The sequence below is a fragment of the Grammomys surdaster genome, unplaced genomic scaffold (assembly GCF_004785775.1).
Source record: "Grammomys surdaster isolate TR1022 unplaced genomic scaffold, NIH_TR_1.0 363, whole genome shotgun sequence".
In the NCBI taxonomy this organism is placed as follows: Eukaryota; Metazoa; Chordata; class Mammalia; order Rodentia; family Muridae; genus Grammomys; species Grammomys surdaster.
In genome coordinates this window covers 62,405-90,239 of record NW_021604782.1, presented here as the reverse complement: position 1 = coordinate 90,239, position 27,835 = coordinate 62,405, and the positions used below count along the sequence as shown (strand labels likewise).

Here is a 27,835-nt window from a genome sequence, read left to right as displayed (position 1 = left end):
GGATCTAAACTGACAAGGAATGCCACGCTGAACTCTGACCTCCGTCTGCATCTGTGACAAAGCCTTACCTCCCTAGCAGACCTGTGTAACAGGGACTTTTTCAGAAACACTACAGGCAGCTGTCCTCCTTGCCTCCTAGGCGGTGGGGGCATGAGAATATGCATCTTGGCATCTGAGAGATGATTTGGAGGACAGCTTGAGGCCCTGGAGACATGACTGGCAGGCTTACCTTCCTACAAGGTTAGCAGAAGCTCTTAGAAAGCCATTTGTTTTCTCTGACTGGGACACTGCAGAACATGGTGATCTTGTAATAAGTGTCTGACTTTTTTAGTCTTCACACTCTCTGAAGTGACAGCTTTAATCTTCCTCCTTGGAATCCAAGGAGCTAGATTCTCTTTTGGCAAGTGATTCCAGTACAAGTCACCTACAGGCATAGCAAAAGGAGCCTAGCCTGCTGGCCCCGCCCCAGTCTGGGGTGGGAAACAGGTTGATTCAAAGGGGAAGACTCCTCCCCTCTTCCCCACACCAGGTGCTACTGGAGCAAGGGAATAGGCTCCAGGTCATGGTCATTCCACGTGCTCCTCGCCCACGCGCTGGGTGCAGTAGGGGAAGCAAATGCTCCCTGGCTCCCTGCCACAGAGACAACTTGTTCCAGCCTCATATTACAAACCATGAGAGACAGGGCAGCAGGGCACGGGGCAGGCCTGGAAATCTCTGTGCCACCCAGGCTGTGTCCACGCAGTCTGGCTGCGCTCTCCGGGTGGCGGAAGTTAACCTGTCTGCCTGCTTGGCAGGGTGGCAGGGTGGACGGATAGCCCTTCTGCTACTCAGTCATCTTGTGACTCAGAAGCACAGATGAATGGCTTAAATTCATGGTCACCCCTCCCCCCGCCATTCCCCTTGACACTTCCCACAGTTAATATGGTCGTTTCTTCATTCACCTCAAACCCGCTTCTCCCCCTTCTGTCTCCTTCTGTTAGTTCTTATTGATATGTGTGGAGGAGGGTGAGCTGTCCTTATTTACAGTTCCTCACTGCTCTTCGAGGGACATCTTTGGGAGTGTGGGAATGCAACTTTGAGATGGATTCAGATCCAGCTTAATTCTTGTCCAAGTCACATGGAAAAGATCTTGGGAAGGATGTAGTCAGATGGCAGGATTCTGAAAAAAAAAAAAAAAGACACCAGACATAATGATATTGTATATCAGAGAAAGCTTTTAAGAGTAACTCTTCTTTGGAGATGGGTATTTGGATACTGTGGAGGGGACAAAGGAACCATCCTGAGTAGGGGTGGTTCCCATCCTACTAATAGTGGTACACCTGCCATTCCCATTGCATTGGCTCCTTTGTCAGGCATTGTGTCAACCCTTTTAGCCACTATTGAACCAAATTCTGCAACCTTGTAAATTAATATTTTTATCATCCTTTTGCTAATACAGCCTAGAAAAACTAGTGCTTTTTCTCCGAAGTTACACAACCAAAAAGCTGTGATCTGGAATTTGAAATAATTTCTACCTGATGTTAATATTCAAATTCTTCAAATAATCAAATTCATGGTTTCAAATTTATTGTTACTCCTTTCTTTTCCTCCCTCCAGTCCCTCCCACGTCTCCCTGCTCCCTGTCAGATTTACAGCCTTTTATTTTATTATTGTTTAGTCGATATGAATAAATATATTAATACACCCTGTGAGTTCATTCAGTGTTGTGCGCGCACACACACATTTATATTACATTGGAACTAACAAAGTTAGCAGAGATGGGTGGCCTTACTCTTCACTCTGTGAGTATGAAGGTGGCATCGTGGTGAACTAATGTCTGAGGGGCACTGTCCCTGGCCAGTCTGAGCCTTTGGCTCTCAGGGAAATGCATCCTAGGTCAGGTCTGAGTGGCATTCTTTATTCCTAAGAGCACTAAGACATGGCGAAGTAATCCTACAGTGGAACAGTGTGGGGAGAGGAGTTAGGCCCACTCTATTTCTTCCACCCACGACAGCATTCTGAAGATTCTTAGGTAAGGGTCAATGCAGAATCCAATCAGTATTTTTAGGAGAAGATGTTTTATGGTCTAAGATAGCCTGCATCTCAGGATTTGCTTACCACTGGACAAGATACCTCCCCCACTGTAGATGAAATGGAAGACTGCATTCTGCGCTGTGTTTAGAGAATCCCTTGCGAGTAACGTCATGTAGTTACTAGAGACAGAGTTGTTAGAGAGGGATATTTTCTGATTCGTGTGTGTGTGTGTGTGTGTGTGTGTGTGTGTGTATCAGTGCTTGTGTGTACCACAGGAGCACTGTGATGCCTGCTCTGGTGAGGTAGCATTGATAGAACTTTGTAGTTATGAAGAGCTTCATTATTTTTAGAGGTCACATTTAAATGGCACCTTTTGAGCTAGACAGTAGCCCAGAAGAGTGGATAGGGTGTCATTTTTAGGCCCATTTTACACACTGAGGAGATGGCATCTGGGAGACTGGTTCATCTCCATCTTGTGGCTAGTCAGAGATAGAACTAGCCCCAGAATCCAGGCTTTGTACTTCCTCATCTGGGTGACCTGCTACGGGCACACAAAGCCCTTCCACCATCATAAGGCTAACAGCTTTGCTAGGAGATAAAGTCAATGAAAGAAGTACTAGGCTGGGATTCATAAATGACATGACTAGCTAACTGCCAGATTAGATAGTGAGGGAAGAATTGGACTTTGAAATGATTGAGCAACAGGCAAAGAGAAAGCACAGACAAGGTGGTAAATAGCATAGCCCGCGGGGGCATGGGAGCACAGAGCTTGGTGACCACTGAAGACTGCCCTCCAACTCCTCCTCTTAGGTAGATTTGGTTCTTTAGTAATTCTGAAGTTCTTTTCTAGTTGGTCTATTTCTGTCACATCTAAAGTGATAGAATACATTTCCTTAGATAAGAAAAACCTCAAATTCTCAATAAATAATTACTGCTGATTTCAGAGTCTTAAAAACTTGCCAGCACAGGTTTCAGGAAAGAAATCCCCTAATGAAGACTGGAGAAGATACATTCCAGTTCCAGCCAAGATTCTTCCAGTTGAACCATGCAAATATGGACCCTTTAGGGAAATTTCTTTGTCCATGTAAGGACTCAGTTCTAGTCTTCTGTGTCTAGGGAAGTAGGCTTTCTGATACCTAGACTAGATACTCTTCAATTTACTGGCCCCAGATAGCTCATCCCATACAGGCACTCAACTCTGGTCTCCTCAGAATGAACATCTCTGATTGCTTAGCAATGAAGACTGTCAAAACATTGCCATGAAGAAATGAAAGGTGAAACCCTTTCATTCTAACGATGGCTTCTGAGCCTTATTATGGTGATGTAAGGCTCTTACACCACCCAGTTCTGAGATTTTAAAAAAGCAGTGAACTGAGGGGATGGAGAGGGAGCTTAGTGATGAAAGGCATCAGTTGTTCTTGTAGAGGAGCCAGATTTTGTTCCCGGCACCTATATGGTGGCTCATAACTTTCTATGACTCAGGTTCCAGCGGATCTAACACCTTCTAGCTTCTGCGGGCACTGACCATTTGATAGACACACACACACACAAACACGGTTTACATACATATATATGCAGGCAAGCACTCATACACATAAAATGAAAATAAATAAATCCTTTTTTAATATGGTGAACTGAATGATATATGATTTTCTCTCAAAAAAGCTGAAACATTATGAAAGGGAAAATAAAGGAATTGAAAGTAAAAATTTTAAACATTATTGGCAAATACTAATTACACAAATACTAGGTGTTACTATGACCTTTCCTTCCTAGATGCTTGTTATATGTTCTCTGGTCATATTCACACCAATACGACTCTCTTTTTACCCCTCCTCCTCATTCATAGACCGCCATGTATATTTATGTACTTTATGTATTTATTTTTTGTTTTTTTGTTTTTCAAGACAGGGTTTCTCTGTATAGCCCTGTCTGTCCTGGAACTCACTCTGTAGACCAGGCTGGCCTCGAACTCAGAAATCTGCCTGCCTCTGCCTCCCAAATCCTGGGATTAAAGGCACGCACCTCCACTGCCTGGCTACTTTATGTATTTTTACCTTCCCTGTATTTCATAGACCAGAAAAAGTGTGCAAATGTATCCTTCTGAGGCTAGCTTATTTCAGAAAGCAGGGGGTTTTGTTTTTGTTTTTTAGGTGCAGGAGATCAAGCCTGGGCTTTTCACATGCTAGCCAAGCAAAACATTAAAAGATTCATTACTCTTATTTTATGTATCTTGTGTGTTTATATGTGTGCCCTTTGTGCGTGGTGACCCCAAGAGATCATTAGTGGGCATCGGGTCCAATGGAGCGGCAATTGCAGACAGTTGTGAGCCACACAGCTTATATACCGAGCTCCAAATTTGAATCTTCTGAAACAACAGAAAATGCTCTTGCCTGCTGAGTCATCTCTCCATCCCAGGCAAGCATGATTTTTATGGAGATCTTTGCACACTTAGGTTGATGCATCATTATCCACAGTAACCAAAGGTCAAAACAAGCCAAGGGTTCATTTACTGGTAAGCAGATGAACAAGATGTGACACAAGAATGCAATGGAATATTGCCCAGCCTTGAGTGGAAAGGCATGGTGTGCCAGAAGCAAAGTACCTAGATGAGGCTGCATGAAGTCTGGGTTCTACAAAATGAATGAAATGTAAGGTTATTATGTTAACTAAAGCACACCAGCTATGAGACAACTATAGGATCCCACGTATATAAAGGCTAGAGTAGTTCACCTTATGAAGTAGAAAAGAGAATAGAGGTTGCCAGACTCAGGGGAGAGGATGAAATGAAGCATTGTTTAATACGTAGAGTTTCAGTTTTGTGCAAATTGTAAAAATCTGATTCTTAACAATGCATATATTCTTGATGATATTAAACTGGATGCTTAAAATTATCAAGATGGCAAACATTATGTCATGTGTATTTTATCAGTGTATTGTTTTAGAACTAGGGGGGTCTGTGGTTCTTGTGTAATTGACAGGGGATTCCTGTGAAACTGGAAAGGAATAATAGAAGCTTTCAAAATCTAGGATGGTGCAGACCATATTCTATTGTCAGTTATTTCAAAGATCATGGAGAATAAAAATAAGAAAGCCAGTTACTCTAGACATTTCAAGACTTGTATGGATGAATCTGTGCTCCTATTGACACATTTATTCAACATGATTAGGTACCTAGTATACTCCAGTCACAGCACTAGATACTGGGGGCAATGGTGAAGCATCACTGTCCCACCAACCCTTGTAGGTGTAACAGGCTGGCTGAAACTACCAGCATGAAGCATTAATTGGCCGTGTACAAAACTGTAACACTCACACTTTTCTTGGATCCCTTCCTTCATGTTACTTCATGGAATCATTCATGGACACTGCCATGACAAGCCCCTCCCCACCATGAACACCACCACCGTCACTGCCACCATCAGCATCACCACCACCACCACCACCACCGTCACTGCCACCACCAGCATCACCACTACCACCACCACCACCGTCACTGCCACCACCAGCATCACCACTACCACCACCACCACCACCACCACCACCACCACCGCTACCGCACACACCACCACCACTCTTCCATGACAATTTATTAGCTTTTTTGTATTCAGTCCCATTTTGATTTGATTTGTGGCCTCAATCTTCTTCTACCCCTGAGGTTGTGAGTTCCTTAAGATTAGACCAATGTTGCTTGTCCTGTACTCTCAAATACAGTATATCCTCTACAAAACATCCACAGAGCTAAACAAAGGCCAGCTATAGAAACTCAATAAAAAACTAGGCAAACTGTGCTGATAACACTAGCCCACAACTCCATGGCTAAAACAATGACAGTTCAGAACCAGCTTAGCCTCAAAAGTAGATAGCAAAACAATAAAGAAATATCTCTACTGCATTTTTGAAAAAAATATATATTATATATATTATATATTATATATACAATATATTATATATATTATATTATATTATATTATATTATATTATATTATATTTATTATATTATATTATATTATATTATATTATATTATATATGAAAGCTCAGTTTTGATTATTCCAGCTGTCACATGAGGATGGAGCCTCTTTTTTAGAGTTCTTTCCCCTCAGTATCATTAACGTGGCAGTGGTCCATGCTTACAGGTGCTGGCTTCTTTGTGACTCACATCTCATGCTGTCTATGAATACATTTAACTTGATTATTATTCAAGTCACAAGTATTGAGAGTGGGGCAGCAATTAGATAATACAGGGAGAGTCACTGAACACACTGCTGGTAAGGACCATGAATAATATTACATTGCCTCTTGAAATAATCTGTAATTGGACACCTCTCAGAGTTTGGCATATAAATCAGATATGTAATAAAAATCCTGCTCTCTGCTAGACCCCTTCTCATGTTATTAAATTCACTGTTGATAATCAGTTTCTGGTGTTTTGTTGTGCGGTTGATTAGTTCTGGGTTTTCGTAGTGGAGATTGAATCTCGGGCTTTACACGTGCCAGGCAAGCACTTTCCGCTACATCACACCCTTAGCCCTCACAATTAAGTTCTGCTGGAGACATCGCTATCTCATTTCATTTATTGTGAAAAATGTGCATCCATAAGATTGGAACATTTCTGAGTAGGGATTGATCTGGTATGGTTATATATTCAAATGTTAAATACTGGCCCCCAAAATCTGATTGCAGTCTGACAAATGCATCCTCACATACACCAAATGATGTTGTATAAACTTTGCTTGCCAATAATCTTCTCTGACTAGTTAAATAAAAATAGTTACAGCCAATCCCTGGGGAGAATAGAGGTAGGCAGGGTTTCAGTTGCCTGGCTTGGGGGGGGGGTCGCAAATAGGGACCACAAGGAGAGAGAAGAAGAAAGAGAGAAGAAAGAGGAAGACAGAGAGGAGGAGGCTGTCACGAGAGGAGAGGAACCGTGAGCACGTGATCAGGAGAAATGCTTCCTAAGGACAGACTGATGGAGCAGAAATAACGCAGGTGAGACTCAAACAGCAAGTATACGGGAAGCTATGCTAGGAATTAACAGTCTAGCACATAGAAAAATAGATTAAGAGTAATTTACTCAGTAATTTTGCTAACATTGATTAAATAAATCCTTAAGATTTTGCTTCGATTATTGGGGGGCTGGCTGGATCATATTAAGAATTAATAGATTTATTAAGGACCATTTACAACAATAGGGCATTCCCCAGTGTTTCACAGCCTTCCAGTCCACTAGTCTTCCAATATAGATCATAGCTTAACTTTGAAGATTCTAATACTTAAGAGACTTTTACAAAGGACAACAGTTCTCCCAGCCAAAAAGGAACCAAATAACAAAAATCCTCAGAGACAACAAAAAACAAAAACCAAACAACTGAACAACAATACAGCAATCCTGTAGGCAATCTGTTTGAGTCAGCAGTTGGTTGTTTTCTGAGGTTCGACAAGTATTAGCTTTGCTCTTGACCTTTGAGTTTCAGTCTCACTACAAGCTCCGGTGGTGGGCATGCTGATACCACAGAAGCAGCATTCTGTAGTACTATACAGGAGCAGGGGTACTCCTGCTCCTCTGACATGCCTGGCCAGGCAGCTGTCCACGTGAAACGATGCCCAGTCTAAGCAGGATGCCTACCTGCCGACGTAAGTCATTCCTCTTTGAATTATGCAGGTTTAATGTCCAAGGTCATAAACCGCTTAGAAGGGAATGGGGAATGAACTAACTCATGCTGTCTCTGGCTACTGAAACATGGCTGAGTCTGCTTCAGACTATGGCTGACAGCAACTGACACTCCCTGTGGCTGCCTTGTGAGTCTGGACAAGTTTCTTGCTCTATCTTAGGTTTTTTAGGTTTTTTTTTTTTTGAGTCTAAAATAGAGACAATAAACCTGTCTTGAGAAGGCACAGTAATTAAATGTGTGCACGAGCATGAAGATCATATATGCAAAGAGCAAGGTGTATCAGATAGCCTTACAAAAGAAATGATAGGGGTTTTGAGTATCATCACACTCATAATAAAATTCACAACCCTTTTGTCGCCACTCAGCTTTCTTGATTTTTCTCTTTTCAGATGTCCCTGCATGTTGAGCATGTGCCATAGAGCTGAGCTACACGGAGCTACACCTCCAGCCCCATCCGTTCTCATTTAAGCAGAATCATGTATGATGAAACCTCACAGATCTCAAGCCTGGGCCATCTTGTTGCCAGAGTTTAAAACCAAGTGCTTTGATGAGCAGTACCTGGTGGAGATGTAGGAACCAGAACATGTGTCATTGGGTAGCCAATGGTGTCAAGGATTGATGGGGATCATTTGATGAAGCTCTCTGAAGCACCTAGGACAAGATCAAAACAAGATCAAAGCATCTCTGGCCGAATGAACCTCAACTTTGTCTCAAAAACCTCATTTTCCTTGAATTATCAATTTGATGTCTAACATTTACTGTTTTTAGAAGCTGTCAAGCTTGAATTGAGAGATTTTGTCTCATTTCAACTTTGCCTTCTCTTCTCTGTGTGTATGTGTGTACTCTGTGCATTTGTGTGTGTGTGTGTGTGTGTGTGTGTGTATGCATATGTACTTGTGTGTGGATGCAGAGGTCTGAGGTTAACACAGGCTGTCTTCTTCATCACTCTCCATCTTATTTTCTGAGACAGTTTTTCTCCCTGAACTTAGAATTTGTGGGCTGCCCCCAAGATTTGCTCCCAGCACTGAGACTGCAGGCACATTCTGCACCTTGTTTTTTACATAAGTGCTGGGGATCGGATCTAAGTCAGCTTCTTGTGCTTGTACAGAAAGCCTTTCAGCCACGGAGCCATCTCTAAACACACTGCTTCTCATTTTAGCCAATGAATTCTAGTGTTGCACTCTGCAACACTAAGCACTTTGCTTTGGCTTTTCATTTTATGAGATACTTCAAAGCAATGTGGTTTAAAGAACTTATATTATCCTGTGTCATGATAATTCCACTATGTCTAGATTATGTCTCTTTTATCATTTGCCTCAGGAAGTACTTAATTTTTTTATAATTTTTAAAAATATTTTCTTGTTTTATATATGTGAGTACACCGGAAAAGGGGATAGGATCCCATACTGATGGTTGTGAGCCACCACGTGGTTGCTGGGAATTAAACTCAGGACCTCTGGAAAGAGCAGTCAGTGCTCTTAACCTCTGAGTAGTCCCTCCAGCCCATAATTAATATTTTTTATTTACTTTCTTTAACATTAAATTTAGATCTAATACTCAGTGGGGAAATCCACACAGTGAACTTTGTGCCATAGTTGGGAGGTTCTGACAGATTAGGACAACATTAAGTTCAATTCAATTTTTTACTGACTTTGAAGACAGTGTAGAAGGATTGAGAGGGATGGCCTACCTACCTTTGTTTCTACTCCACACTTAATAGTTACCAATTTCTGCATTAACTACAGCCCACTGAAGAAAGAGTGTCCTCTGACAGAAGTTGAGATCAGCATAAATCTACAGGTAAAAATATAAATATTTCAAATGAATCTGACGGCAAGATCATTTAACAGAACACTAGAGATTGCCCATGGAGCCTGTGATCTGTCTCCCTAGTGGGCTTTCAACCTGGTTTATAGTCTCAGCATGAAATCCCTCCTGTGGACTCAAATCCAATCAGAAAGTGGTTGGCCATCCTTCGAACATTCATACCTCTTTGAACCAATGGACACATCTTGCCAGTAGATCAGTGAAGTGCTGGGTAAGACTATTGATGTCTCTTCTCCCCTGGCATCATGGAAAGTACCTAGTGGCACTAAGTTTCCTGGTCAGCTCAAGGTTGATATCACTATGTCCAAAGTGAGTGGTGTCTCCAACAATATGATGTTGTCTAGTTATGGGAGTCAGCCAAGAACAGTAACAGTATCCTATGTCATTTTGGGTGCCTCTGGGACTTCTCTGACCAACAATTTTTAAGAAAGTATATCATTTCCATTTCACAACTCATATCTTCTGGAAGCATCATTCTACGTTCATGCATGATACTTTTGTTCAAATTCCCCATTTAAAAATATATCATAGGCTTTTCATTAGCTTACAAACTAGATATCCATATCTTCATGTATTCTTAATTTTGACTAATAACCCCTTACCCTTTCCTCTCCCAAATTCCCCTATAGTCACTTGAACCTTTAATCTTGAGCATATCTCCAGGTCCCAGAGAACTTCACAGAGTATGGATCAGAAAGAATATATGAACTGTGGGTGAAAAGGTGAACTGTGAAGTGCTGACTTCCAGACATGCCATGGGTATTTCACTCTTCAACGCTCAGCAGATGTGGCTACCTGCACACGACCTGTATAAGATCAAGAAGTCAAAAATCCAGCATGGATGGAAAAGAGGCCCTTGAGGCTCTACTATTATGAGAGGAGTCATTGGTAGCTGATGGCTGCTGTGGGAGAGAGTTACTGTCCTTCAAGAATATGGCTGCTGGTCTATTAACCATGCCCCATGGATGCTAAGCACCCATGTGCACATAGACAGTGCTAGTTAGACTTGGGGGACTTACTGCCAACAACAAGTGAATAAAGAGAGGACATTAAACTAGGAGGGAGATGGAATGAGGCTACTAGGAGAGTTGGAGGGGGTAGTGGTAGATGGAATTGATCAACATACATTGTATTCATGTATAGAACTTATAATGAATGAAAAGTATCTTTTAAAAGGTGGAGATACTGAGGTAGGATGAGAACAGTGAACAATTGAATGTGATCTGGCATGAAATACATTGGTGAAGCAATGGAATTTTTGGAGATGGGGACATGTGTGGGGAAATAACAATTTCTTTTAGTATTTGGAGAGGTGGGAGGGTGGTTTCATGGGTAAAGATGCCTGCTGCCAAGCACAATACCTGAGTTTCATTTCAGGGTCCCATGTGGTAGAAGGAGAGAAACTATCCCCCTAAATTTTCTTCAGGCATCCACATTCACACTGTGGTGTCCCCATAGATAGATAGATAGATAGATAGATAGATAGATAGATAGATAGATAAATTATTTCTACCAAAATAAAACAACAAACAGGAATTCAAGAGTCAGAATTTTACTTTTGCTGAAAGATCATTGAGAAATTATTTATAAAGTTTAAAAGATGTGCAGCAAGTGGCTACTAAAGAAGCACAGATACCAGGGCTACACAGAGAAACACTGTCTCGAAAAAGAAACAAAACAAAAAAACAAACAAACAAAAAAAGAAGCACAGATATAAGCAACGGAAATAAGATATTGCTGGGTTAATTTGTAATTAATAATTTTGCAGTGTCTTGTGTATGTAGACTCTATGAACCCAGTGCCCTTGTGAGGATGAGTCTCACTCTCCAAAGGAAGAAATTAAGGCTCAGAGGGCTAAAAATAAATAAACCAATACGTGAATGTCCCTGAGGAATGTATGTGCTTGGAAAGAGAGCTGAGCCAGCACCCTTCCAGAGCCTCTTGAGAGATCCAGCTCTCAGTTATCTCTCGCCGTGTGATCTGTGGGAAGTCTCATATTTTCCTCACCTGTAGAGAGTCAGGTCTGGACTGGGAGCTGTGTAATCTAAAGACTCCCTTGTAGCTCTAACATTCTGTGAGTGTTAGGAGTGTGTGAGCCTGATTACAAAGATTGGCTGTTCACGCGCCAATCAGAGTTATTGAATAAACACCTCCCTACTGGGTCACGGTAGGAGGGGGAGGGCAAAAGTTAAAAAAAAATTAACCAGACTTTGATAAGAGGGCTATAAAAACCGTGCTCTTCCAAGCAGATCCATCCTATTTGGTGGCTGCCACCTCACACAGCTTCTGACATCTTGGAGGACTCTTCCCTTTTGCTGTGTAAGTAAAAGGATTTCCTCTGAAACCTGGGTTAGCCCAGCAAGGTGGGTTAATGATAACGTAGTACCTGGAGAGGGGAATGTATGTTTGCCTGGTTTGATGGAGCTGCTGCACTGACTGTTATCTCTCTCTCTCTGAGCATGAATATCTCATTCATACCTTTCCTGGAGTTGGCAAATATTGTTCCAAATGAATGGGCAGTTACTGTTTGCCTGTGCGAGGCACCTCTTGAGTCTTTGTCTTGGAATACTGTAAACACTTCTATTTTTTCCCTAGCAACTACTTACTGTACTGTTTTGTTTACGTATCTACCGCCTCCTCATTTTCTGTGTTCTCTTCCCACACCTAAGTGTATTAGTGCTGGAGTTTCGTCCTCACACAAATGAATCCTTAGAGCCTTTGCCCTTTGCCTTCTTCCATTGCTCAAATGAAGAGATGGAGCAGGGTTGGCCACTTCAGAGTGATCATCTTCCATTGTGAATTCCCAAGCCTTCCAACATACTTGATATTTTCCCTAGTATTTTCTACCTAAAGTAGAAAACACTGTGAGAGCCATTGCAGCTTCAGACGTTAGGAATTAAATCCTCCTGATTTATTTTGGTGTGTTTTCTCTACTATTTGAAAACCAGGCTTATTGTGAGAATATGTTGTCTTTTTTTTATAAATCCCTCTTCAGCCAGTTACCTAGGGCGCCATAGGACAGTTTGGCTCAGCCAGGGCTTGAACTCTCTGCTGCTGTGTTACATCTGGGGAGTGCATAGGTCCAGGTTAGAAGTGGTAGGACAGAGAATGGTGTATAGCTGCTGAAAACGTGACAGTCTCTGTGGTTTAGGACACAGTTTTGGGAAAAGAACACTAGGAAAGGGCAGCTCTAAGGCATCTAGCTTATCAGGTGTGCCTCTGTAGCAGCAGAGTGGGCAGCAAAGCTGTGTGCATCTTCATGCTCTCATATATCATACACATAGGTGCTGTGGACATGGCTTGGTAACACAGACGTTCAATGAATTACAGCCTCACCTCTGTGTTTGTCTTGAAAACCCACCTGTCTCAGGCACAGAGAAGCTTTTGCTCTGCTCTTACATTTCCCCAGGAGTTAAACATCCACGCCTTACAGATGATTGACTGTAGAACCTCTTCAAGGAACACAGGAAGAACCACACAGCAAGATTCTACCCACCCTTTTGTAGAAAGAACGGACATAGCGTTCAATGTCAGAAGCCACTAAAATGTGACTCACAGCCACAGAATATAACTCAGGGCTTCCTCAGCCTCAGTTTCCTCATCTTTAAGGTGGTAGGCTATTCCCTATTCTACCCCCTTGAACTCTAACTGGACCTATGTGCTTCCCAGATGTACCAGAGCAGCACAGTGCAAGCAATGGCTGAGCCAAACTGGCCTATGGAGCCCGAGGTAACTTGCTGAAGAGGGGTTATAAAAAAGACAACATATTCTCACAGTATGCCTGCTTTTCAGAAACTTACACCAAAATATGTTGAGGCAACTGTGCTCTGCCTCACTATATTTACTGTCTCCTCACATACGTTAATATGTATAACCTTTCCCACGATTTATATATGCAGCATACACACGCGCACACACACACACACACACACACACACATACACACACACAAAATCAAACATGGCAAAGAATGTATGCAGCAGGATGTAAGGCTCTACTTCACTCTCCTCCACTCTGTAGAAATAACAGTCGAGTGGCTTCTTTTAGTTTAGAAAGACTAACACATAATATATTGCTGTAATTTCTTTTGTGATTTTTTTTAAAAATAGGACAATAAGCATTCATTACATACTTCTCTTGAAGCTTTTCATTTGATAATTAATGAAAATTTTCCATTACACTTTTAAAAATAAAGTGACTTGGGACCTTAGAAATCAAAAGTTTAAAGGAGTAAAGTTCACTATCGTTAAGTATTCCAGGGTGGCCGTTCCGTCTTCCAGTGACGAACATTGACCTGTGACTCTGTTTTATGATTAACTTAGGGGCAAAATTTGTGCTGATGTGGTACAGACCTTTAGTCCCTTTGTAGAAGTTTAACTTTCTGTTAACAGGATGAGTTTGACTTTTCTCTGTAATTGTTGCTGAGTCGGCATACCCAGGATGGAGAAAAATAGCTCAGGAGTAACAGAATCAGCGGTGCTCTTTAGGTGAACATGACTGCTCTTTCAAAAGCTAAAAAACGGAAATACTAATACCTTGTGTTTCCCTGTCATTTATGAAACATCTTCATACTTATCACCCAGCTCAACAAGCTTACGCTTTGAGCAACCACAGTATTCAGAGGTTGCATGTGAGTCATCTGTAACCAGATAACTAAAGCAGATATTAGTGTCAAGTAATTGATATTAAAATAAAACTCAGAGACCTTTTATGATTTGTCCAAGATTCTAACTAGGGACGGATTGCTGGTCCTTGAACCAAGGCTCTGTCTGATAAGCTGGCAGTAAATCTCCATATGAATGTCAGATGTTTGTGAGTTGGTGATATCTTGGTTTAAGAACTCATAGCCCAAGGCGCACTAGACAGTCATTAGGAAATTAGGATTCCCTCAGGCCAATTACATCCACCAGATCCACTCTCCCCTTTGAATAAATGGGGAACGAGAGGGAGCACCACCCTTTCCCCTCACTTTGTACATTATTAGGTATTAGCCCTACAACAAATAACTTAGATGATCATATAGTCCCTCCGAATACGATAGGAGTGTGGTTTTTAGTAACTTTTCTATTGCCACGACAAAAACACCATGACCAAGGCAATTTATAAAAGAACGCATCTAATTTAAGGCTCATAGTTCCAGAGGGCTACAGTCTATGACCATCATAACAGAGAGCATGGCAGCAGGCAGGCAAGCATAGCACTAGATTAGTAGCTGAGAGCTTTTATCTTGAGGCACATTCATGAGGCTGAAAGAGAGAGAGAGCTAACTGGGAATGACATAGGCTTTTGAAATCTCAAAGTCAGTTCCCAGTAACACATCTCCTCCAACAAGGCCATACCTCCTAATCTGTCTTAAATAGTTCTAACAGTTGGGGTCTGAGTATTCAAATATATATACAGAGATCACTCTCATTTAAACTACCACAGAGAGGGGAAGAATCGATCTCCTTTTTGGGATTACTGTAAGGAATAAATTACATGGTAAGTGCTAAGCAATTGGCAACATGTGTGACAAACAACAATAATGTGTTATTATTACTGTATCAATTTTTCATTTGTTTTATAATGGATTTTTTTGGGCAACTGTCAACTTATTTCTGCCAATAGTTAAACTGAGAGGGGCATTTTGTACCTTCATTTGAAGGTTACTACTTTGGTTGGCCTTTTCCCGTTTGAAGATCTTTAAACTGAAGCTAAAAATCCTTGAAGCTAGACAAGCTAGACATACTATATAAATGTGGAAAATGCCTTCTACCTGTAGCTGGGACTAGAAAGAGTCTAAGAAATATTTTTTCCCCTAAAACTGTTGCCCACCGGCTTTCCCTAATGCCCACTGACAGTATTGAGTTAGGATGAGAATTTGGGAAGTACAGAGTAGCAGTAGTTATGTCACCAGGTATACCTTCTCATGGATTAGCTCAGCAGGCATTGGTTCCTTGTATCTCAAGGGACAGGACACTGAGAACTTCCCCCAAAGGGATACAGAGAATAGGAAGAGGTGGCTAAAGGATAAAGCTGGGTAGCAAATTAGCTTTCTTCCAACTTGGAGCTCATGCTGCTACAGAGAGGGCTGCTTGGGTATGTGGATGTGTCTCTCTGTGCTTAGCAGAGAGGATATGTGCAACAGAAAACACCATTTGATTTCAGCAGAGGCCAGAACTCCTCTTAGTCCAGAGGCTCTTAGGAAAATTTCTCAGTGGTGCAACCCAAGAAGTCTCACAGATGGTTAAATGCAAGGAAAATTAACCCTGTGCCTCATCTGCTCTAATCCAAAGGCAGAGGGAGGTTAATTTTAAGGACAACCATATGTTTCCCCTCTTAAAATTGTTCCCTAAAGAATAATCTGCTAGTACTAGAGACTAACAAAGGAAAGTGGGGGGCAGGGGGTGTAGTCAGGGCTGTTTGGAATACCCTCCAGCACCCTAAAGTCACAGCCCATTCCTAAAGTTTTTTCCATTTGACAGATTTTAGTGGTTCAGCCTCAGGATCAGTGATCTCAAAGGTCTCTTGGGAAGTCTATTTAGGGCTACTAAGAGTATTTGACTTCTTACCTTCACCCTTCATCCAATGACATCTGTCATTTTACCTTATCCATCATGAATAACCACCCTTACTCAGGTGAAGGGGACACAACAGGGATCGTTGGAAACGGGCCAGAAGTGACAAAGGGGGCCCATCTAGCCTGTCTGCACATTTTAACTGTCCTGGCCACTAATCCATCGGAGACACCCGCAATTGCATGTACAGTTGTCCTGTATTCTCTTTTGTAGACCTGTCATCATGGCTCACCGATTTCCAGCCCTCACCTCAGAGCAGAAGAAGGAGCTCTCTGAAATTGCCCAGCGCATTGTCGCCAATGGGAAGGGCATCCTGGCTGCAGATGAATCTGTGGGTGAGTGTAAGAAAGTTATGCCACACAAGAGCATACTGTGCTTGAACTCTGGAAAAGGCAACTTGATAATCAGTCTCCTTCCTCTCAGAGGAAGTAAAGGTTTATGTACTTAGTGAGTGTAGATAGACCATTCGAGCCCTAGAATATTAATAAGAACATTCCGGAATACCAAATGAAGAAACTCAGGTCCTCCATATTAGGAATCTAGTCTGTAGAAGTCAGAAGTTCAATAACCAAGGAGAATCTATAGCTGTCAGTTCTTTCTTTATAATTGTGTATTGTGGACAGGATATTGAGAACTTACCCTGAAGGGAAAGAGAAATGAGCTAGATTTGTCATGCAAATCAGAAGTGGTTAGTGAGCTCTGCCTTATCCCAGTTTGGACCTGTGGCTAAGGAGAAGTCGGTTTAGACTAAACCAGCCTAGATAGGGAGGCACCTGGACTAGGGCAGGGCTGGTGACTGAGGAAGTCACAGGATGCACAAGGCAGAGCTAGAGTCTCGCATAGTCTACACTAAAATTGTAAGAGTTAAAGAGTCTGTCTCATCCCTCCATCCACTGAGTGGGTATCCAATGAAATTTAGACAAGGAGGGGAGGGGCAAGAAGGGGAGGGGAGGGGAGAGGAGAAGGCTAGAGGGCCTTTCACATCCCAAAGAGCCTTCATGTGTCCACCTGACCCTTACATGGCAGCTTGTATATTTCCTAGTTATCAGTCTTAGAGCAACTAATGTCTCCTTCTTTGAGGACCAAAATCCACACAGGAACTTTGAAGATCTAGAATTAAAAGAGGCGAAGGGGTCCTTGCTTCTCACCCCATGAGAAATACTGAGCATGGGCAAAGATGACAGTATAGCACTGGCTTGCTTCCCCTCACCCTACCTTTGGCCGGTCTCCCTAGGCACCATGGGAAACCGCCTACAGAGGATAAAGGTGGAAAACACGGAAGAGAACCGGAGGCAGTTCCGAGAAATCCTCTTTAGTGTGGACAATTCCATCAGCCAGAGCATCGGCGGAGTGATCCTTTTCCATGAGACCCTCTACCAGAAGGACAGCCAGGGAAAGCTGTTCAGAAACATTCTCAAGGAAAAGGGAATTGTGGTGGGGATCAAGGTGAGTACTCCGATTCCTATTTCACTCGGACTTTTCCTAGGCACACTCGCAGCAACCTGGATAGTACAAAGACTGAACTTAGCAGCGCACCTTCATTTCTCACCCCTTTTCATTCCCAGATGGAGACCGGGATCCTCGTCTAGATTTCTACTGTAGTGCTCTCTTTGCAACCAGGGGATTGTGTTTTGTTTTGTTTGTTCGTTTGTTTGTTTTGCCAGACATTTAGTGTTTCTGCATACCTATTTCCTTATTTCTTGTGAATGAATATCTGCTTCACAAATGATATAAGGAACGAACCTGGTTTTAAAGCAGACCCTGTCCTGTAGCTTATGAGTCAACAGTTGTTTCTATTAAACCACTTGTCCTGAGTCTTCAATACAGCATGCAGTTCTCCAGTGAAAATGGGCATGCATTGAATACGCACATCTGCAAGCACTACTTAATCCAGCATACAAAATACAGAGGTAGAGTTAACTCCTCTCCTTACTTTAGAGTAGAAATGAAAACTGGAGTCTGTGGGATGCTGAAACACATCCTACCTACCTCTCTTTTACTTTGAGCAGACACTGCACTTCTAATCTCTTACCTCCTGTCTGAACACAGTGCCTGGGGGAGCAGATGCTTTGTAAATGTCAGGACAGAAGCTGGGTTCCCAGCAGGCAGTCTCGCTTCTGCCGAGCAGAATGGATTTGAGTCTCCACAGCGACTCAGAGGCTTTCCTAATTGACTTGCTTGTGAAAGATGAGAATTCCTCTCACTCTTGCTTGATCCTCCTCAAACTGTTCATTGTTTTATCCACAGTTGGACCAAGGAGGTGCCCCACTTGCAGGAACAAACAAAGAAACTACCATTCAAGGTAAGAACCTTGTCTACTGATGAGACAAAGGATGCCAGGTAGGGTGGAGTTGAAGGCAAGTGAAGGAAAACGAGGTGACTATCAGTTCTAACACCAGTGGGCATACCTGCATGTTTGTTTTCTTCTCCTTGTTCCTCCAAACACTCCTTGGTGCTGGAGATGGAACCCAGGGGCTTTCCAATATCACTAGACAAAATCTGCCACTGAGATACATACACAGCCCAGACTGCCAGCCTTCCTTATCTCTCCTTCCCCCTCCTTCCTTCCTTCCTTCCCTTTTCTTCCCTCCATTTCTCCCTCCCTTTCTTTCTTCTTTTTTCTCTTGTACCCACTGCCAATTGAACTCAGGGCCTTCAGTATACCAAGCAATCTCTCTACAGCTAAACTCTATCCCTAATTTTTTTCCTTTTTATGGTATGTGTGTGTGTGCAAGGACATGGGTGTGCGCATGTGCCTGTACCATACTGTGTGTGTGTGTAGGTTGGAATACAACTTAGTCCCTTTCTTCCAGTATGGGAGTCCTGGGGCTCAAACTCTGGTCACCACTGGCAGCAAGCATCTTTATTTACTGAGCCATGTAGTCAACTTCATCTGGGTTTTGAGATAGTCTCATTCTGTAGTTCAGGCTGGCCTGGAACTCACAGTAACCCACCTCGGTCTCAGTCTCCAGAGTATTGGATTATGGGAATAAGCTAGAACACCCAGCTTTGTGGGTACTGGGTATTGAACCCAAGGCTACACACATGCAGGGCAAGTACCCTACCACTGAGCTACATCCTCAGTAGCAATCCCACCTTGTCTGTTTAATAACTGTGACCCTGGGCCAATCCTTAGTTCTATCATCTATCACAATAAAATGGGTGACAATACTTACTTTACAGACTAGTTATAGTCTATTTTAAACACTGTACTTATATATAGTACTTACCTCAGTCTGTTGCCTAGAAAAGACACACTGTACCTGGAAACACTATTTTTACAGAAAATTCCAGGAATAGTAGAGAGGAAAGACCTCAGGTTTGGGGGTAAGTTTGGATCCTTTTTCCATAACATGCTAAACAGATCTTTTTGAAAGATATTCCCTGTCCAGGAAGTTAGTCCCACCTGACAGGTTAACTCAGCAGAATTTGCATCTCAGCTTTCATTTTCCACTTATTCCAAATTTATGATCAGGACATTTAAAGACCATCAATTTTCACATTTATGAGGATTGTTTTTGACGATGAGTTCCTTAGGCTTTACTTAGAGTACCTCAAATATGTCAAAATCTGGGCCTTCTGGCTCCATCCTGGGATCAATTCTTATTTGTTTGGGTATTCTTAGTTCTCAAACACAACCCATTAGAAAAATCCTTTACTTAACGAGAAGCCCCATGAACTAGGCACACGGTACAAAGAAGCTCCTCCCCTCTTTCTGTTGTGACTTGCAGGACTTGATGGCCTCTCTGAACGCTGTGCTCAGTACAAGAAAGATGGAGTTGACTTTGGGAAGTGGCGTGCTGTGTTGAGAATCGCTGACCAGTGTCCCTCCAGCCTTGCTATCCAAGAAAATGCCAATGCTCTGGCTCGCTATGCCAGCATCTGTCAGCAGGTGCTCTCCTTTTACCCTGTGCTAAAAATAGAAAATTCCTTTCTTCAGAGTCTTGCTTTTCAATTTCATTATAGTCAGACATAATCTTGGATGCAAAACTGGACACAATCAAAAATATTTATGTATACACACACATACACACACACACACACACACACACACACTACTTTAATTATAGCCACATGTGAAGGGAGAGCGCTGGTTCTACAAGCCAGTAGAAATCTTATCTTATTAACCTATGTCTTTATGGTCAATGGTATCAACTGCTGCCCTCTACCACAGTTCTATAAGCCAAATCTTAAAAATATCAGGAGGAGGCAATATTTGGTATATAAATAAATAAAAGGACCTGAAATAGCAATACATACACACACACACACACACACACACACACAATCAGAGCAGAATAAAAACTTTTAATGAAGTCCAGCTCAGCTTCATAAATAAATAAATAAATAAATAAGGCCCTAGAGCAGTGGTTCTCAACTATCCTAATGTGGCAACCCTTTAATACAGTTACTCATGTTGTAGTGACCCTCAAACATTATTTTGTTGCTACTCCATAACTGTAATTCTGCTGTTATGAATCGTAACGTAAATATCTGATATACGGGGTATCTGACATGTGAGCCCTGAAGGGGCTGTGACCTACAGGTTGAGAACGATTGGTCTAAAGGCAGGGAATCTGCTTGTTTATACTTCATAATGTCCCAGAGAAAACCATCTTAGATCGCTAGCTAGAGGGTGTAACTTGGAACTAGTCTCCATAACAACTTTTTTCTTATAGGATGATAACTGGATGTTAACATTTCAAAGCCAACATGAGTTGATGCATTTCTGAGTTAGACTTAAATTTGATTTGCAACTGTGGATATTTTGTTAAGATTACTGTAGTTGTGGGTACCTGAAAATTTCCAGTAAGAACTATAAACTCTCCATTAATTCATAGTAGAAGATATTTCTTCATGTTAAACTTTGAAAAAGATAGCCTCTAGTTTCTTAGACAGCTAGAATGGTCTGTAGTTAGAATAAGATATAGAAATTAAATGTTTGCATTTTAACACCCACTCCAGAAAAGTTCTTCTTTAACTTTGCTTTTGTCTGTGTGTCTAAGCCACAAGTGCTCACTAGATACTCCGTACATTTCTTTTAACTGTCATCAGCTAAACAAAACAACATTTCTCCCTAACACCTTTCTTTTCTTTCAGCCACATTTGTTGGCTGCTCCCTGGCAGAGGACCGCAGTGAGCACTGCTTCATTTGTGTGTCTCTTCCCATTTTCTTTTTCAGAATGGGCTGGTACCTATTGTTGAGCCTGAGGTGCTTCCTGATGGAGACCATGACCTAGAGCACTGCCAGTATGTTTCTGAGAAGGTAGGTTTGGAACATAAAGTTCTTGACTCCAGTTTAAAAAAATTATTTTAAGAAAAAGCTTTTACTTAAACACATAATAGATGGATTTCAGAATAACCTTTAGTTCAGTGTCATTAGGTAGCTTAGGAAAGGGAAAGAGGTGCCTATCAACCCTTCACATTTCAGTGTATAGTGTCTTGTAAGAATACGATTTGAATTGACAGTCCTTTTGCCTACTGTGGGACCTGGGGCAAGGCAGGTTGCCTCTTTTGAACCTCAATTCTGTGTGTACACTATGAAATCTTAAAAGGCTCACATGAGAAACTATGAACCATGTTGTTCTCATGGGATTTTCTAAACCAGTCATAGACGTTTTGAAAAACTGTGATTTTCTTGATAAATCATGAGGAGGTATGACAGATATAATGTTACCTCACCTGAATTTCTCCACATGTTAAAAAGAAGTGTGGTCTGAGATAGGATATGAAAGAACTGTTTCTAAAATGTATGTTACTATTATCATCAAGATTCCATAGGAAAGTTTAGATGTCGCAAACTACTGAATCAAGGCTGTCTCAGCCAATGACACTGAATGAGGAAATGTGAAGAGATGAACATTGTCTAGGAAATAAAGTCATGACAATAGTTCATGCAGAGAGACAACTAGTTGTAGAGATGGTCCCATGTGGTAGGGCTTCATGATATAGTTTGCAAATACATGGCCCAGAGGAGAGTTGGGGAATCTTAGAAGCTTTGAGCAAGATACACATGGAAATTACTTCATCCTGTCCCCTTGTAATACAGAGGTGCCAGCATCAGGTGATTCTAAGATTTACTCCAAGTTTTATCTATTTTTCCCCTTGTTCTTCAGGTCCTGGCTGCTGTCTACAAGGCTCTCAATGATCATCATGTTTACCTAGAAGGCACTCTGCTAAAGCCAAACATGGTGACTGCTGGACATGCCTGCACCAAGAAGTATACACCAGAGCAAGTGGCTATGGCCACCGTCACAGCTCTCCACAGAACTGTTCCTGCAGCTGTGCCTGGTAATGCTTTCTTTCTCCTCAGACTTAAGGTCTTAGCTTTTATCCTTCAGAAGATAGCCACAAACATCTGTATTGGTGTGGAACCTGTTTGGATCCTTGAAATAAGATATTATCTTCTATCTCACAGGCATCCAATGCTTTCATCTCCTACTGTGTGATGTTAAGAACCTTTTTCAGTCTACCTGAAGGCTCATATATGTGCATTTCCTCAACATTTCACTGCCCTCCTATTAAAGTCCCTCTCAGAAAGGGCAAACTGACTTGTTACCTAGTCCCACACAAGTCCAGTAGAAGAAAGATTAAGACATTATATTGCTTTTAGGCCTATTGCTTGTTTTCCCAAGCTGGGACTATAGAGTACAATGACCTCTCTCATTGCAGGTATCTGCTTTTTGTCTGGAGGCATGAGTGAGGAGGATGCTACACTTAACCTCAATGCTATTAACCGTTGCCCTCTACCAAGGCCCTGGAAACTAAGCTTTTCATACGGAAGAGCCCTCCAGGCCAGTGCATTGGCTGCCTGGGGTGGCAAGGCTGCAAACAAGAAGGCAACCCAGGAAGCTTTCATGAAGCGGGCCGTGGTAAGAAGCTGCTGCTCTCTCTTATCTTCTTCATAGAGTTGTGAGGCCTGGCATTATTGTTTGGAAAATGTTCTTACAGATAGTGTCTACTGGGTATTAAAAATGTGATATGACAGCTCAATAGGAAGAGTGGGATTAGAAAGGGTTTGGGGTTTTCTACCCTAGTCAGACAGTTGATAATAAAAGAGAAAAGGATTCTCAATCAAGGTACTTCAGGGGAAAGGAGATAAAAAGATCACTTCTTCTCATCTTCTGAATTTGGGGTATCTTTCATTTTGGAGATTGTCACAAGAAAGGACATGGTAAAAACAAGTAATTATATTGTAGGATGACCCAAGGATCACAGGAACAGATAAAAGAGCTTCAAGGAAATGATATAACATACAAGAGTGAAATTAAAATCAAAGGCCCTGAGATTAGCATTGAGGAGCATGCCAGTGTCCCTCAACAAAAATTTCCAACAAAGAAGAGAAAGGTGCTCATTTAAGGATTTTGTTAGGAATTTTAACATGCAGCTGTAATTGGACTCAGTGGGTTATTGACAGAAACTAAAAAGGGATTCCTGGAGGAGGTGGGACCGAGAAGTTGGGGTTACATATATGATCAAGATGTATTGTTTACACATATCAAATTGTTGAAGAATAAATGAAAGCTATTCTACTTAAAAACAAAAGTATTGGGAAAAGACTAGAAAGGTGTACAGGAGAAACAAGAACCAAATTAAGTTTAGTCTACCAGCAAATATTAGGTTTGAAATATGCTCTGTGATAACAAGGACTGGGGTGAACAAAGCAGGTAGAGGCACTGTGCTCAGGGAGTTTAAGTTTAAAGCACTAGGAGAGAGGATGGTATGAAAGAATGTCAAGTAAAAGGAGCCTTAAACGAGAGTGAAGTTAGGGAATGAGGGTCATAGAAGCTAGAAGGAACTACAGGATACAGGACTGTAAGGGACTGTTGTTGGCCTTAGAAAGACAGGAAGGAGGGAAACAATGGGCAGTGAGTGACATAAACCTCAAACCTGACAAACAAATACCAGTACACTGGGAAAATAAGGAAGAAGACATAGAAGGAAGGGGCACCAACAGCAATATTCAGCAGCATTGTTATGAAGAGTTAAACTCATCGAATGGGAGTGTGGGTGGTTTCAAATGAGCAGTAGACAGTATTAAGTCGGGCGCTGTAGATCCTTAATTCAGTATCTTCTCTAATGTTTGGTTTTCAGGCTAACTGCCAGGCGGCCCAAGGACAGTATGCTCACACAGGTTCATCAGGTGCTGCTGCTACCCAGTCACTCTTCACACCCTCCTACACCTACTAGATACCATCACTCACCAGCCAGGCTCCAGTTCTCCTAAATATTTTGGTTGGAGACCTGAAAGGCTTCAGTCAACCCTGGAAATTAGATAGCATTTGATTGAACTTCTGAAAACACAACGTATGTGAATCATAAACACAGGAGAAAAGCTGAGTCAGCTGTTGAAACACGAGTTATGAGCATGTCACCCAGTAGTCTCTGAATACCTCCAGTTCCCCGTGTTCCAGAACATTCATCCAAGAAAAGAACAGGCTCTCCAAGGAAAGTCAGTCTTCCATGCACATAGCTATTACTGAGAAAAGCAATTCAGAAGCAGAGGATGGAGGAGGGCATTTTAATAAACATACTTACCAGGGACTGATTATAGAAGAGGCACAGCAACAGAAAAAGAAATAAAAAGTGTATAAACCTTCAGTTGGTACTGTTTCATTTTTCTGCTCTTGTTGAAGGATCCTGCATTTCATTGTCTTTGCTTATACAAGATAAGACTGGCATCAAGAGTCAGCATCCTCAGCTTGGGATATCCACTGCAGTCAAATGATGGCTCCCTTTAGCTAGAAATTCTACCAGATTAAATAACAGTTCTTTTGGTTGATTCTGATATGCAGCCATACTTGAGAACAGCCAGTCTAGACTTCTAGTTTGAGAACATTTGAAAATACTAAGCTGCAACAGAATCATCTCTTTGAACCTATGGAGTGTAAGGAACGACTTGATGTGCCTTCTGGCTTGGTACACTCCTCTCCAGGAATCCAGGTTTTGTGACACAGAACCACATTTTCCTCTCAAAGTCAGGCTTGTCCCTTTGCTGTGCGACAAACAGTAGTTACATAATTTTAGTTTTTGGCTGTCAATGTTCAGATTTAGTTTTCAAAAAAATTTAAGAAAATCATAATCACAAGAGAATTTAAACACTGAAACTTTGGACAATACAGAAAGAATAATTTACCTGATGGGAACTTGGATATATGATGAGTAGGGAAGAGAAAAAAACAAACAGTATTAGGGATAAAACAAATGTGTTAAGAAGCAATGCTTTAAATGATAAAAGAACTAGACACAGTTACAAATACATACCTATTATTAAGATACAGGGCATAGCAAACTAAAGTTCTTGAATAATAGAAAGGTAAATGATACTCCATAAAGTAAATTTAGAAATAGAAGTATAAACGTATGATTTTGAGGAATAAGAGAATTCATCCAAGGGGGCTTCTTCTAAGGCAGCCCTGGAATGCTGCATAGGAAAGTGAATTTTACTGTGTGCCATATACATTTGAATATTTGTTTCTGTGTACTTGTCAGTACTTTTCTAGAAGCAACCATATTCATTTAAGTATTTCAAAACTAATCTTAATGATAAATCTAGGTCATTTAGCAAAGGGCTCCTGTTTCACAGATAAAGCCTAGGGCACTCAGAATTCAGCTCTATAAAGATACAGAGCTAAGGAGGAAGGCCATGGTAAAGCCAATGGCAATGTTCAACGACTCTCCCATTGGTGTAGTACAGCATTTCTTACTGCACTCATTTCAGGCAATAAGCAAAAACTTATGCTCTGCATCATGAAGATCTGACACAAAGATTCTAATTTCTTCAGCAACAGGCCTTGAATAAACTTCTCTTTCAGTTAGTCTCAGTAAAGCAAGTGAGGAGTATAGGCTTCAGATTCCAGACTTTTTCCAACCTGTGAAAACACAGTAGATTACTAGTCCAAGTATGCACAGACATCCCTCACTGGTGGATATCAAGAAGGCACATTTAAAAATGACACGCTGGGTGATGGTGGCACATGCCTTTAATCCCAGCACTTAGAAGGCAGAGGCAAGGTGGATCTCTGTGAATTTGAGGTCGCTCTGGTCTACAAAGTGAGTTCCAGGACAGTTAGAGCTACACAGAGAAATGGTATCTCAAAAGACAAAAATCAAACAAGAAAAAAGAAAAGAAAAATGACAGTATGGTGGCATCCAGATAATAATCCAGAGAATAAAGAACTAGAAAGAAAATTCAAACAAGTAGCTAAACAAATGTTATCAAATCTGTGGCAAAGTATGACAAAGGATTAAATGGTAGGGGAGGAGGTGGAACTCACATTGGTAGTCAATTTGAATTCAGATTTACTTCCCAGGAACCAAGTGATGTCTTCCAAGACATTTTTTGGTAGAAGGTATTGCTTTTCATTCAACTTCTTTTGCATTGAGACTGTCAAATGTTTCTGCCACAGACTAGAATTTAGAACTTGGAACATTGATAATACAGGTTTTAATGTAATGACAAGGAACATCAATCTTTCCATGTCCTACCTATATGCTTATGGGTAGCACTAGTGACAGACTTCTGCCCAAAAGTTATATCAACCTATGTTAGAAACAATCCTTTTAGATGCCATTAATGGTTAACCACGAAGTTACTATAACCAGACTTTTATCTTTGGTCAAGATTAATTTATATAAAGGATTTATACAAGGTACTTTCCTTAGCTACTGATACACATTTCGCACTGAAGGGCTACCTATTGAAACCTTATTTACACTAATTTCCTGAATTCTGGGTAACATGAAGAGAACAATTACATGACTTTAAACTTCAGTTTCTACTGTCTCTCTGATTATCAAATAAATAGATACTAAAATAAAATATGATTATAAACTTAGAAAGTACAAGACATTTTGTCTTTAGGGGAAATATGATATCCTCATGCCAAACCAGCTTAAATAGTAAAGAAAAACATAGAAGTCACTGACTTGGGGTTGTAAGTGGGGAGGATCTTCTAACTAGGTACTTGAATACAAGAGGAGGTGGCATTTAAGTGAGACTAGAAAGAGTCAAGGGAAAGAGGCACTTAGAAAACAAACTGTCTTTATGTCAGAAAATACTTTGATTGTTACTAGAAGATATATTTGAAGACATAAATACTAAGAGCCAACAAAGAACTGCCTAAATGGTGAAAGCAATAAGCTTAGAAATGCGATACTTTCCCCCTCTGAAGAATCAGGGCGTGACTGGGGGAGTTAGAGAAACAGGGGAAAGAAGTGGGAAAGGAGGGAGAAAAAAAGCTAAAGCAAATTGTAATGATGTGGAGGTAACTGAAAGACCTTCAAAGACAAAGGGAACCATTCACAGTCTAAAGAGACTTATGAGAGAAAGCTGAATTTCAAACATGGCCCTACATTACCCTTATAAAAAGGATACTATTTTTAATAATTCATACTGAATGTGCCAATGAGCATATAAGCTTGCAAAGACCAACAGACATCACAGAGAAGGCCAGGCCAAAATCCAAGCCCAACATGGACTGTAGGTTCACATGATTTAGATATTTAAGGGTCTCACAGCAAGAGGAGCAAACTGAGTTCCAAGAAGTCATCCAAGGTCTCAAATCCAGTTAGGGAGATGTAGGCTGCTGGAGTTTAAAACTCCTCTTCAAGGAGAGATTTTAAATTTTGAGTGTAGGCTAGTTTTGTGTCAACTTGGCATGAGCTAGGGTCATTCGAGAAGAACCTCATTTGAGAAAAGGACTCCATCAGATGGTCCTGGGGAGGGGGAGCTCACTGTGGGTGATGCCACCCCTGGGCAGGTG

At 41.4% G+C, this 27,835-nt stretch overlaps 1 protein-coding gene and 1 long non-coding RNA gene across 3 annotated transcripts; one reads left to right on the top strand and one right to left on the bottom strand.

The window, feature by feature from the left end:
* Nucleotides 1-936: 936 nt before the first annotated feature.
* LOC114631507 lies at nt 937-9,783 on the bottom strand. Its single transcript, XR_003712975.1, has 3 exons — nt 9,381-9,783; nt 8,245-8,337; nt 937-1,159 (listed from the first exon to the last, which is right to left on the bottom strand). It is a non-coding gene; the product is annotated as an uncharacterized LOC114631507 (long non-coding RNA).
* A 1,991-nt stretch (nt 9,784-11,774) lies between these two features.
* On the top strand, nt 11,775-24,671 carry Aldob (aldolase, fructose-bisphosphate B). Of its 2 annotated transcripts, none has more exons than XM_028779917.1 (9): nt 11,775-11,876; nt 16,284-16,405; nt 17,305-17,516; nt 18,318-18,372; nt 19,802-19,962; nt 21,253-21,336; nt 22,187-22,361; nt 22,743-22,942; nt 24,165-24,671. In XM_028779917.1, the coding sequence occupies exons 2-9, from the start codon at nt 16,294-16,296 to the stop codon at nt 24,258-24,260; spliced, it is 1,095 nt and encodes a 364-aa protein (XP_028635750.1). In that variant the 5' UTR covers nt 11,775-11,876; nt 16,284-16,293; the 3' UTR covers nt 24,261-24,671. The 2 variants fall into 2 exon arrangements, with proteins under 2 accessions (XP_028635750.1, XP_028635751.1); XM_028779918.1 differs by having other exon boundaries at nt 11,777-11,832.
* Nucleotides 24,672-27,835: the final 3,164 nt, after the last annotated feature.

What these genes read in the sequence shown, in the direction of transcription:
- Aldob (XM_028779917.1), top strand. Translation starts at nt 16,294, where the DNA reads ATGGCTCACCGATTTCCAGCCCTCACCTCAGAGCAGAAGAAGGAGCTC. An exon ending in CAAAGAAACTACCATTCAAG is followed by an intron (nt 18,373 to 19,801) that starts GTAAGAACCTTG and finishes TGTGACTTGCAG; the next exon opens with GACTTGATGGCCTCTCTGAA. An exon ending in GCCAGTATGTTTCTGAGAAG is followed by an intron (nt 21,337 to 22,186) that starts GTAGGTTTGGAA and finishes CTTGTTCTTCAG; the next exon opens with GTCCTGGCTGCTGTCTACAA.